Source organism: Podarcis erhardii, assembly GCF_964252035.2.
Source record: "Podarcis erhardii genome assembly, chromosome: 5".
Classification (NCBI taxonomy): domain Eukaryota; kingdom Metazoa; phylum Chordata; class Lepidosauria; order Squamata; family Lacertidae; genus Podarcis; species Podarcis erhardii.
In genome coordinates this window covers 84,614,887-84,628,583 of record NC_138509.1, presented here as the reverse complement: position 1 = coordinate 84,628,583, position 13,697 = coordinate 84,614,887, and the positions used below count along the sequence as shown (strand labels likewise).

Sequence of the window (13,697 nt, the reverse complement as noted above, 5' to 3'; positions counted from 1 at the left end):
GCAGCTGCACAAGGAGCTGGCTGGAATCACCTACGTAAGTTCCTTTGATCATGAGCAGGATACAGATTATAGTAATAAGAATAACATTTGTACTGTATAGTACTTTCGTGTGTGCAAAGCACTTTGTGTGCATTATCTAAATCTGTGGTTCCCAAACTTTCCCCTCTCACAGACCACTTGAAAATTACTGAGGGCTTTGGGACACCACTTAATATTTTTTCTGACTGTTGTAGCGATTGTAGGACATCACTGTAGATTCTGTATTATTTTTAATTGTATTTTTTATTGCTTCCTCTTTTTCTCCTTATATATATATATATTTGTATTACTGTTTGAACGCCATAAAATCCAGATTGCAATGCATATATGGTAATAAAATACAATGAAAGAAATAAAAGAAGCAATTAAAAATCAATATGCATTGGGTGTGCCATCTTCCACCTTCAACCACAAATCCACAGACATGCCGTAGAACTGTGAACAAAGCTCAGGTCACAGTTTGGAAATTTCTGGTCTAGATACAGGGTCAGTTTGCCCATGATGCAGGATGAAGCAGCCTTGGGCAAGACTGAAATCTCCTGAGATCTTGCTGGAAACTGCTGAAATCTTGAGAAATCTCACTGGAAACTGCCATCACTATTGCTACAGATCAGGGAGGATTTGCTGGTGTGGGGTGTTGCGGCAGCAGATTCCTGTTTTGCCTTGGGCGGCAGAATAATAATAATAATAATTTGTATTTATACCCCGCCCTCCCTGGCCAAAACCGGACTCAGAGCGGCTAACATCAAATGCATAACACATTAACATAAAATCAGGCAATCAATTAAAATACATCGAAAAATCAGATCAGGATCAGAATAAAATTCAAACAAATGGCAACCCACAGATTAGGGTTGGGGGCCTTAAATGCTGAACTTATATGAGCCTGTGAGAAAAACTGGGAGGCTAGTTTCATGCTGCTTTCTGTGAGAAAAATTGGGAGGTTGCTTTCACGCAAGTTCTTATGATAGTGGAGGGGGAGTCAGACTGAACCCTGACCAAAGGCCTGGCGGAACAGCTTCGTCTTGCAGGCCCTGCGGAAAGATGACCCTGTCTTGTTGCAATCCTTAAAACAACCCTGGAAGATAAAGGTAAAAGGTAAAGGACCTCTGGACAGTTAAGTCCAGTCAAAGGTGACTATGGGATTGCAGCGTTCATCTCGCTTTCAAGCCGAGGGAGCTGGTGTTTGGCTATAGACAGCTTTCCGGGTCATGTGGCCAGCATGACTAAACAGCTTCTGGTGCAATGAGACACCATAATGGAAACCAGAGTGCACAGAAATGCCATTTACCTTCTGCCGCAGTGGTACCTATTTATCTACTTGCACTGGCTTGCTTTCAAACTGCTAGATTGGCAGGAGCTGGGGCAGAGTAACGGGAGCTCACCCTGTCACAGGGATTCAAACAGCCAACCTTCAGATCGGCAAGCCCAAGACCCTCAGTAGTTTAGACCACAGCACCACCCATGTCCCCCAGTATTCACATCTTCCATACTGATATAGCAATGAAAACATTGCAGTTGACACAATAATAATGGAAAGCTCCTTTGGAAACTTCCATTTCTGAGGCCCCGGTGCAAACAATGTGATTTCATTTTCGTCTGGTTGGCAATTGTGCAGGAGATGTTATTAAGAGGTGTGAATTGGCATTAAGTGCTGAAGAAGGGTGATAGCGTATACCTAGAAAATTAATCTTTTCTGCTAGAAAGAAAACATGTACGATATTGCTTACCGTAATAAAATTCTCCCTGCTGATACATCATTGGAATTTGCACTTCACTTTCATCATCTTTAGTGAAGGAGAAGGTTCTTGTGTTTTCTGGCCTGAACTGAGACTTCCAATTTCCCTTAAAGTAGATTGCATTGACGAGGGCCAAGTGAGTGAGAGCGCCAAAATCCCTGGCCGACACAAAATCTTTGATCATGTCTGTCGGTTGAAAGGGGAGAGAAGGAGCGCATCAATCAGAATGCCTAATTGAACATTTATATCAAAGCTGTAAACCCCCCAAAAACCAACACCATGGAAGGAAAACAAAACAATCTAAAAGCAACTCCTTTCCATATTCCCACATTTAACTGTCGAGTGTTTGGTTGCAGAAGAATTTAGGCTTCACAGCAGGCAGATCAACCTGCACAACAAATACAATATACACTTGTCTAAAATAGTTTTGAAGTTATCGGCATTAAAATTGTCTTACAATGTTTAACCAGCTGGTATGTTAGATCAAGGCGAAGCCCATAAAAAGAGTGAAAAACAAAACAGAAAACAACAACAGGCTGCATTTGAAAAACAATGTAAAACAACCTTGATAATGACCCATTCTTTCCAGATGGAAAAGCCTGTTAGTGGGGGAGGTATTTTCAATTGTTTCCAGAAAGCGCAGATAGTGGGTGCTTGTCTTACCCCGACAGGAATGCTATTCCACAGAACGGAGCCATGCTGAAAGCCCTGCTCCAAATTACTGTGGCGTGGGCTCAGTTCTTTGGGATTTGCAGGAGAAACTCTCCTGTATGCCACAGTGACCTACTGGCTGTATATAAGCGATAAGGTGGAATTCTCAAGTAACCACACCTCCTCTGCGCAGGCCACACCCCTCAATATTCTGTGCAGTCATTGCAAAGCCTGTGGAACTCCCTCCCACAACAGGGACTAGACAGGCACCTTTTTTGCTGAACTCCACGCACAGACTAAGACTCTCCTGTTCCGGCAGGTGTTAATAAGGTAGCGTTTGGTTTTATGACACTTCCCCCCAATTGTCCCCATTTTCTGCAGATTGCTTTTATCCACACTGCTTACAAATGCAAACAATTGATATAGAAATCCCTTCAATAAATAAATAATAAACAAACCCCACTTTGGATGCTGCTTCTGCCTGGCTGGAATGAGCCCTTAAACTCTGATTAATGCCTCTTGTCTGCCAGGCTGGGGGGTGGAGGAGGGGAGGACACTGAGGGATGGAAATGTGATTCGTGAAAGTGGACCCCCCCCCCCCCCGCTGTCAGGTGGCTGTTGCGGTTGCTCGAGAGTAACCAACCTGTTACTCCGGCCTGTGTTGAACAGGCTTTATTTTGGTGCAAACTATTTACATGAAGAGCCCCAAAGCTCAATCGGTAGCAGAATCCGGGAGTGGTCTTTTTTTGGACCTCCCCCAACATAAGAGTTTTGTTGCCCCCAACTGTCTCCGCCCCTCTCTGCACCTCAGACTACTGCGCAGGATGGGTGATGGCAAGAGCGCGTTTCCCTCCTGTCTGGCTTGCCCAGGAGCTGTGTTAAGGCTCCCCCCCAGCATCCTCTGGTCCTTGCACCTCTTCCCCACTGGAGGTGGGGATTTCCTCCTCCCCAGAAGAGGAACTGATTTTCGGAGGCTCCCTGTAACACAACTGCCCTTCTATTTCTCGCCTCTGAGCCGATGGCAGTTCCCTGACACCTCCATTACACGAACACAAATATACAACACCAAAGCAAGCACCTCTGGCTCAGGGCCTCTGAAACTTAAGTCAGCATCCTCCTATCTTAAAGGGATTGTTCTGTTGACAATCTGCAAATCATTTTCGGTACAAAATTGACGCAGGATCCAGAGAGCAAGTCTACCAACTTCAAACTTTCCTCACGCTACTATTCCTGCTTGCTTTTACCTGGGCAACATCCCACAGGCTTCAAGAGTAATAAGCGAGTAATAAAACGGGGAACGCATCTCAGCATCCGCACCGCTGACATTTACTCAAGGAAAGGAAGAGATGTCTTGCATCTGTTTGAGTCAGGGGAGGCTTGTTAGCCAAGCCTAGCAGCTGCTGTGCCCACATTCCTAAATAAATCACTCCAATCAGAAGGCATTGTCTGCTACCTGGTGCTGCCAACTGGGAACGGCTTGCTTGATTTTCGGTATGATAATTTCGTCTTTGGATTTCTGCGCCGACAGTGATGAATCGAGTGGATGGGTGGAAATTTCACAGATCACTACAGAAGGGGGTCTCTGTGTTTTATCTGGGATAAAATAAGCTACGTGCATAAGAGACACTCGGGTACAGAGTCACCGATCCGAACAGCCATGCGCATTCTGGTGCGCAACTGGGACTGTGCCTTTGCTTGCATGGTAGAAGCAAGTCAGCCAAGCCATTTACTGGTGGGGATAATTTAGAAGCAAACATTTAGCTTTATAGCTAAAGCCATATGGCTTTAGTAGAAATGTTATAAGGAATTAAGTATAAATAAATAGAGTATCAAGGGAAAAAATAAGGTTAGAATGTGTTAACATAATTATAGGATAGAAAACAGAGAAAGATGGAAAGGAATTGCTGAAACAGTTAACAGAAGTGGAATACAAAAGGGGAGGTGTGAGGAGGTCGCGGAAATAAGTGAATGAAAGATAAGATACTGAAATTATTTGATGTGTTTTAAATTGGTTTTTTTTTTTTTTAATTGGTTCAAATGTGTTGGTGTTGTGTAGTGTTTTTGTGTTGTATTGTATTGTTCTTATTTTTTGTAGTGTTTAAATTGTTAATAAATATTATTTTAAAAAAAATTAGAATCAAACATTTACATGGAGATAAGAGATCTGTAACTACTAACTACATCAGTTTAACAGACCAGATAGCTCAAGTCAGTAGAACACGAGTCTCAATTTCAGGGTCGTGGACTGATTCTTGTGGTCCCTTCCAACTCTACAATTCTACAAGGCTGATCTTCCAACTTGCCATGCCCGGAAGTGGGTTCAGAATGGCTTGGTCACCATGCTTCAGAACCACAATATAAGGGCACCACTGAAAGGCAGTTCATCCCAGTATTTCTGCAAAGAGATGGAAATATTTGGGACCAAGTTTGAAAGGAGGGGGTGGGGAACCCTAAGGCTTTCAAACCAGTGTCATGTAGCTCCTGGAAGGTTTCCCTGAAGGGATTGCAGTCCCTGGGCTGAGCCTGTTTTTAAGCTCTCTCCAAAGAAAGAAACACAAGACATTTGGTGCAATCGACAACTGTAGCAATGAGCCATTTTAAGACATTCAACAGCATCCCAACAAGCATAAAATGACAACTGTTGACAGTGAGGAGGAATGTAAAAATACAGGAACGTACTATTTGTGTGATTCTCCACCCATCTATTGATGTGGCTGGCGACTGCTATGTTTTGACTGAAATCCACATCTTCCACTTCAGCTTTGAAGTACGTCTTCATCAGCTGCAAAAATTTGTCACTGACGTGAAACCCGCTCTGTACATAGAGGGAATTGGCAAGCTTCATCACGTACTGGCTGTCTTCAGCGTTTGCCATGTCAGAAAGGTCCTTCAAGAAGGAAAATTCTTCACCTGGAAGCAAGGTGCGAGATAGGAAATATTTCTGTCAGGGTTAAGTAAATATATTGAGGGCTTAAAGAATCCCATTGTCTTCCCAGTGGAAAATCACAGTGATATTTTCGCTTTCGACAGAGAAGGTCACTGCGAAATGGTATATAGGGCGGCTTGACTCTTCTTCAAAAAGACTTGGGACTAATCAAACATTAGAAGCAGGGGCAGCCGCCCAAGGCGATTCAAGGGTCCTCACAAGCAGCCAAAGCTACATTTAAATGGAGAATTCTCCATTAATGCCAAGAAGTGTTCAATATGTGTCCCTATTATGTCATGCTTTGCATACATGGAAAATAATGGGCAGCCCCCTCTTACCACAGAGCAAGATGGGAAACCTTTGGCCCTCCAGATTTTCTCAACTACAAGCCCCAGCCATTGACAGATCTATCTCCAAGAATATGTCTAATCCCCTTTTACAGAGATGTAAGCTGAGGGCCTGCGACAGTGAATTTCACAAGTTAAATTATGCATGGCTCAAGGTATTTTTGTCCTGAGGCTACTGCCAACCAATTCCACTGGGTGACCCAAATTCCTAATATTATGACAGGGGAACAAAAACTTCTTTGCGGCCATTTCCTTTTGTTCTTTTAATTCCACCCTCACCTTTCCTCTTGTATGTTCCCTGCGTGCAAATCATTCTCTTTTTGAAAAGAAAAAAAAATCATAACCAAGGCAATGAACTAAAGCACAAAGCAGCCCTTTGACAGGGAACAGCATTCATCAGTTGACAATCAACTGTTTTATAAACCGGCATTATGTGCCCATATGTTTCCAACTTTTAATGGGAGGTTCCCAACCACTTTTGTTAAATATTTACACTGTTGGGCCAGCTGTTTAAAATTTCCTCTGCTATTCTAAAGATTCCCATAGAGCTCCTTCAAGATTTCCCCAAAAGCTGCACTAACGATGTTTACATAGGATTAGCGCATACCATTTGCACAGAAAAATAAACCAGCTCAGCGTGCTGCAAATGTCGCCGCATTTTGAAAATGATGACAGACTGTCACCTTGTCTCCAAAATGAGAACGGGACTTATTTTTAAATTCCTTCACCCCTTTTGTTTAGCGCTGCAAGGTTTGCAAAAAAATAAAAATAAATCAAATGCGGTTCTGTCAGCTGAGGGTCCAAATGGGCCTGCAGACAGGACACATAAGGAATGTAGTGCGAGGCCCAAGCTCATTGCAAGGGAGTGGGGCTGGCAGTTGCCTCACAAAAAACTGTTGAAAAAGTGAGGATTGTAGATACTGTGGTGGCCGTGAAAAAATAGGGGAATGGGGGCGGAGTATACATTTTGGGTTATATCCAACACTCTACACACAGAGTTCCAGTGTGCTGTAGTGGTTAAGAGTGGTGGACTTGTAATCTGGTGAACCGGGTTCACGTCTCCGCTCCTCCACATGCAGCTGCTGGGTGACCTTGGGCTAGTCACACTTCTCTGAAGTCTCTCAGCCTCACTCACCTCACAGAATGTTTGTTGTGGAGGAGGAAGGGAAAGGAGAATATTAGCCGCTTTGAGACTCCTTCGGGTAGTGATAAAGCGGGATATCAAATCCAAACTCTTCTTCTTCTTCCACTCATGCAACACAACTTAATCCTCCTCTGCTATCTCTGTATGCCCCCAAATCTGCTCCAGTGGACCCCATATACCTCTGTTCTCCCATGAAGAGGCATGAAATCACATCGAGCAACGGACCAAATTATTGAGGGGGGGGGGGCTTATCCCCATGTCTCAGATACAATAAAAAGGGTGAAGACGGAAGGATCAGGATAGCAGCTAGCCACAGTGGCCCATTATCTGGTAACCTCACGTTTAGATTTTGTAATGCACCTCTGAAGGGAGACTGGAAGCTGCAGCGTGTTCATAAAATAGCGCACAGGATTGAGAGTGAAGTTTCTATTCTGGACCACATAACACTAGTCTTGCAGTAACTGCAATGGCTACCATATGCTACCAGGTCCAATTCAACCTTTTATTGCAATCCAACAACACAAGGTTCCCTCCTCCGCTTGGCTCCCTCTCCACAGAGTTTTAAGCAGACTGTGAAGACACACCTTAATCAGGCCTTTGATTAGGCTAATGCTGTTCGTAATTTTAACTCTGTTGTGCGTGGACTGAATGCTGAATTTTTGGTGAAGTGGGCGAATGTTTATAATGGGAACTGATTATAGTCTTAACCGGTTTAGTTATGTAATACTGTTGCTTTAATCACATGCATGAGTAAACAACCCTTGAATCTTTTCTGTGAAGTGTGTTTAAGAATTAGTTAAATCATCTATAAAAGAAGACTAGCAATGAATTCTTTAGCTGCAACACACCATCTGAATGTGATATATACATGCCAGCCAACTGAATGCTGGTCTACCTTTCAGTCTTGCCTTCCTGATCATTGCATGACACTCGTCTTTTCCATTTTAAAACAATGTAGCAGGCATATTTTATGTGTTTGTTCATCCCCTTGTTACCTAGAGACATTCCAGTTTGGTTTAAGGCCTGTATTTGGCACCAAAACAGCCTTAGGGGTTGCCCTGATTTATGAGCTTTATCAGAAGAGAGATGAAGAGAGCTAAGACCCTGTTGGTTCTCCTTAGTCTCTCAGTGGTTCTTGATACCTTTGACTATGGTATTATTCTGGAATGTCTTAGGGAGGTGGGAGTACTCTGTTAAAGTGGTAACAAAGCTCCTACCTGGAGTATCACTACCAGAAAGTAGTACAGTGGTACCTCTGGTTGCGGACGGGATCCGTTCTGGAGGTCTGGTCGGATTCCGAGGTCTCCGCAACCCGAGGACTGCTTCTGCGCATGGGGCAGTAGACCACTTCTGTGAATGATGAAACCCGGTCAAATATTTCCAGGTTTGCCGCTTTCGCATCCCAAAGTTTATGTAACCAGAGGGTTACATAACCGGAGGTACTACTGTACTAGGAGATTGCTGCAGGCTCCATAACCTTTGGTGTCCAACAAAGGTCCATTATATCTCCTATCTGAAACTAAGGGAGCTATTATACATGGATTTGAAACACATCAGTATGCTGATGGCAACCAGCTTTCTCTTCACTATTCCGTATGAATCACGAGAGGCTATGAAAGTGCTGGACCAACATCTGGAGGAAATGAAGGATGGGTGGGGCAAATAAACTGATGCTAAATCTTTACAAGTTGTAAAGAGAGGTGGGTGGGAGGTTTTTGTGTCCCAGAATCAGGTGTACAGCCTGTTCTGAGAGAGGATGAACTCCGCTTGAAGGAATAGGTTCATAGGCTAGGAGTACTCCTAGATTTCAACTTGTCCCTCGAGTCTCAAGTGGCTTCTGTGTGCTTATGCCTAGCTTAGAATGATTTATCACAATTGAAGTTTCTGGATCAGAATAGCCTGGCCTCAGCTGTCCATGCTCTGATGACCTCCCATCTGGACTTCTGCAATGCACTGTATGTGGGGCTGCCCTTGAAGACGGGACAGTGGTTGCCTCTAGTATAGAAGGTAGCTGCTAGGCTGGTAAGTGGGATATAAATTGAGTTAATAAAATAAATAAAAATAGCAATTATTTATTAATAGTTTTTAAACTATCTTTTTAAACTATTTGTTTAAAAAGGAATGCAGAGCTGTTCCCGGAATAGTGTGTGTGTTGATTTGTGACATCATACACATCACCCAATCAGCATGATGCCAAAATAAAATGAGGTGTCCCCCCCCAAGTAATATAATATCTTCCTTCAAGCAGCTTTTCATTCAATACGCATAAAAGAAGATTAATTTATTTTTTTATCAGCTCTTATCTGATTTTTATGTGTTATTTTTTATTGAGAATTTTATTGTCAGCTGCCTTGGGCATTTTTATTATTGAAAGCCGAGGTATTAATATACCAACTCATCATTTTCTCTTTAATAATACATATTAGGGGCCCCCCTTCTTTCCTTCAAGCAGATGAGACCTTGTAGAAATATTAAAATTCACTTCCATCAACACAGGTGATCAATCCTGTCTAGAATTCTATGAAAGAGCCATTTATAAAGAAAAATATATATGTGGCACTCATACTTCCTAGATTGTTATGCAGAACCACCCTATGTGTGCCTGCTAAGATCTTAAGACCTGCTGAGTTCAATGGAATTTAATCCCAGGTGAGTGTTAAGCTGTTGTTTTAATGTATTGACTGGACAAAATAATAATCAAATAAGTGTCGTTTGACGCTTTGTTGAACACTCATTACCGTTTTTCAAACCTTCATATCCCATGGCATGTCTGATTTCCTTAAGGGTGGACCCATGAGCTCCGAGTTCCACCATTCCCATGGCGATTGATATTCCCAGTGGAGAGAAAATAATGTTTTCATCTTCCCCCGCAGCTCTCAGCTGATTGTAAACATTCACTGAAAACTCCGCAATGGTTTCATCAGGAAAACTGGTGCTGAAGCCTTCACTTTGCAAAACAAGCAGAGACAGGAGGCCAAGGAGAAGCATGTTGAATGGAGGGCGTTTCAGATCTGTAAGGAAAATTAAAGAATTGACGAGTTAATATTATATTGTGCACATAATAGATTAGTGGGATCATTAAATTGTATTAAGCATGAGCATAGTGTCAATTTCTTTTTTTAAAACAACAACAACAGTAACTCAGAAGCCATTCACAAACACACAAGAGTGAATTAGAAAAATGTATAACAATTATCACAATTGGAGAGAGACCTGTTGGAATGTAATGTCAAAGTGCTGTCTACTCTAAAATGATATTATTGGAATGGGAGACAAAGGACGAGCAAGTAAAATCTTCAAGGATACACTGAGCAATAAATTTTGGTTATAATATAGATATGGAAACATGGGAACGATTGTGGAATATGGACATAAAGTTTACAGCATGTTATGGTTTAAAAGAAAAGGACATGAAAATGTTATATAGATGGCATCTAGCACCTAGTAGATTGGCAAAAATGTATAAATCAAAATTTAATAAGTGTTGGAAATGCAGAGAAAGAAGGTGCCTTTTATCACTTGTGGTTAAATGTTAAAGCTTAATGGGAAATGATATATAATGAATTGAAAAAGATGTTTAAGGTAACATTTGCACACAAAAAACCCAGAAGCTTTTCTTTTGGGAATTATAGGTGTAGAACTACCAAAACAGTATTGAAACTTATTTAAGTATGCAACTACAGCTGCAAGAATGTTACTTGCCCAAAAATGGGAAGAAGATGAAATCCTGACGAGAGAAGAATGGATATCCATTCCCTCCCATGAGTGGGGAGGTAGATTTCCCGTAAGGTGGGGTAGTGATGCTATGGCTCTGTGGGTGTTACTGAACTTCCTGTCCCATCAACTCCAGCCACTATGGCCAATGGTCAGGGATGATAATGATGAATAATAATAATAATAATAATAATAATAATAATAATAATAATTTATTATTTATACCCCACCCATCTGGCTGGGTTTCCCCAGCCACTCTGGGCGGCTTCCAACAAAATATTAAAATACAATAGTCTGCTAAACATTAAAAGCTTCCCTAAACAGGGCTGCCTTCAGATGTCTTCTAAAAGTCTGGTAGTTGTTTTTCTCTTTGACATCTGGTGGGAGGGCGTTCCACAGGGTGGACGCCACTGCTGAGAAGGCCCTCTGCCTGGTTCCCTGTAACTTGGCTTCTCACAACGAGGGAACCGCCAGAAGGCCCTCGGCACTGGACCTCAGTGTCCAGGCAGAACGATGGGGGTGGTTGATGGCAGTTTTACATTGCTGGCTAGAGTTTGAGCAGGAGTTTGCCATTGGTTGTGACCCCGTCACATCAGTTTTATCCAACTCCTCCTTGTTCAGGAAGAATGCCTTTTATAGGACTTAGACTCCATTCTTTGTCAGGCGCTGCCTCTGGGGAGTAGCGAGGAGGGAGAAATTTGACCTGTTTGCATTATAACATAAACCTGCCTTGTTTGCCACTTCCAAACTAACCCGTGAGCCAAGAGCTCTTCCTCAAATGTTGTGATGCAGCTCTCTAACGTTGACAACAAAATGTGTACAAAAATGCCCACGGAAATCACAAACAAATGCAAAAATGGAGGAAACTGAAGAAGACTGGGGAAATGTGAAACTGCGAGAAATCAAAACCTATGAGGGAGGCAATGCCTCATCCAACTGTGAAAACACATAAAATGGATATCCAATAGCCAGTTCCTTGAAAGGTTTCTTTGCCCCGATAAGCATTAAGGCTAACTCTGCTATGCAAGAGAAGTGAATCCTTTGAACACACAGTGGGATTTGAATCTGCAAGAAGCATGTAGAACAATGTTTCCCATGCTTGGGTTTCCAGCTGCTTTTTGACTACAACTCCCATTATCCGTAGTGGGCAGGACCAGTGGTCAGGGATGATGGGAACTGTAGTCCAAAAACAGTGGGGAGTCCCAAGTTTGGGAAGCACTGTTGTAGAGCAATGGCAGCCAACATGGTGCCTTCAAGATGTTATTGGACTACAACTCCCATTATCCTGGACCACTGCCCATGCTGCTTGGAGCTTGGAGCATGAGCACAAAAGCACTCTTCAGCTCCTGTGTTTTCCAGCAACTGGTATTCAGAAGCATTGCTGTCGCGTCTGTGTAGACCCACAGGTTTCTAGCTCCTGCTATACACCTATTAGAAGACGGGGTTAACTCTTAAAGCAAAAAAGGACATCCAAGAATTATGTTTTCTTTGACACATGAAAGCATAGCTCATTGCCTTTTTGCCAGGATGTAGAGAAAAATAGCTTGGAATGGAACCTTACATTACAGTTCACTGCGGATGCTGTCAGTCTAATTTACACCTTCAGTTCCTTTTGCTTAGGAGGTCCATTAATAAATGTTAGTCTTCTGGACAATGCGCTCATGGTTGCATTCACTTATCAGTTCCTGGGAAGCTGGGAAACTTCTTCCTCTAAGACAGGCATCTCTCTTCCACTTACAATTCTGGCTGGCAGGTCTAGTCAGCAAATAGGAGAGCAAAAACTGTGCCAGCCATTAATGGGTGGAGCTCCATGAGGAGCACAGGGTGTTGTCTCTTATTTGCAGCATGCAGTCTTCACAACATGTACATTACAACGGATGTATTATGCACCAAATTACAAATGCAGTCGCCATCTGAACTGCCACAGACCCTTCAAGTGTCCCTGTTTTCCAGGGACAGTCCTGATTTTAAAGAAGCCATCCTAGTTCCTGATCTGATCCTGGAATGTCCCACCTTTCCTTAGGATGTCCTTATTTTCATTTGAGAAATGTTGGAGGGTATGAAGTTGTGCAACCCCCAAGCCAAGGAGATAAGTAGCTATACAACCTTTAGAAGACACCTGAAGGCAGCCCTGTATAGGAGAGTTTTTGAATGTTTAATGTTCTATTATATATGTTGGAAGCCCTACCAAATCTGCTCAAGAGAGTTGGGAAGAAGAAGAAGAAGAGTTTCGATTTGATATCCCACTTCATCACTACCCTAAGGAGTCTCAAGCAAGGGACGCGGGTCGTGCTGTGGGTTAAACCACAGAGCCTAGGACTTTCCGATCAGAAGGTCGGTGGTTCAAATCCCCGCAACGGGGTGAGCTCCCATTGTCCGGTTCCTGCTCCTGCCAACCTAGCAGTTCGAAAGCATGTCAAAGTGCAAGTAAATAGGTACCGCTCCGGCAGGAAGGTAAACGGCGTTTCCGTGAGCTGCACTGGTTCACCAGAAGCGGCTTAGTCATGCTGGCCACATGACCCGGAAGCTGTCTGCGGACAAATGCTGGCTCCCTTGGCCAATAAAGCGAGATGAGCGCTGCAACCCCAGAGACGGTCACGACTGGACCTAATGGTCATGGGTCCCTTTACCTTTACCTTTAAGGAGTCTCAAAGCGGCTAACATTCTCCTTTCCCTTCCTCCCCCACAACAAACACTCTGTGAGGTGAGTGGGGCTGAGAGACTTCAGAGAAGTGTGACTAGCCCAAGGTCACCCAGCAGCTGCATGTGGAGGAGCGGAGACGCGAACCCGGTTCACCAGATTACGAGTCTACCACTCCTAACCACTACACCACGCAAGAGAACACATTTAGCAGGCATGCAAAGAGTGGAGAGGGTCCTTGCACTAGCAGAATTATTTTGCCACCCAGAGTATGTGGAACTGGCCAAAATGACGGGAAGAATCCGAGAACAGTGGGACCAGAAGTTCATCAAGGACTGGACTAAATTTGCAAATTATTTGAAAGACAATTGTAGTCAATCAAACATGGTGGTAGAATTGCAAGAAGCTTTGTAAGGAAAGGTATAAAAATCACTGCAGAGAAGAATAAGAAAATACGATGCTTTGATGTTTTTTATTTGAAAGCAATGGTTAAGTG

At 43.1% G+C, this 13,697-nt stretch overlaps 1 protein-coding gene across 1 annotated transcript in view; it reads right to left on the bottom strand.

Annotated features, from left to right (window-relative positions):
• Nucleotides 1-13,697, bottom strand: part of SERPINI1 (serpin family I member 1) — a 97,972-nt gene that overhangs the window by 33,398 nt on the left and 50,877 nt on the right. Inside the window, exons 2-4 of the mRNA XM_081862701.1 lie at nucleotides 9,585-9,857; nucleotides 5,109-5,339; nucleotides 1,770-1,964 (exon numbers count right to left, since the gene is read on the bottom strand). Of these exons, the coding sequence (XP_081718827.1) occupies nucleotides 1,770-1,964; nucleotides 5,109-5,339; nucleotides 9,585-9,834 (676 nt within the window). The 5' untranslated portion in view covers nucleotides 9,835-9,857. The remainder of the gene's footprint in view (nucleotides 1-1,769; nucleotides 1,965-5,108; nucleotides 5,340-9,584; nucleotides 9,858-13,697) is intronic.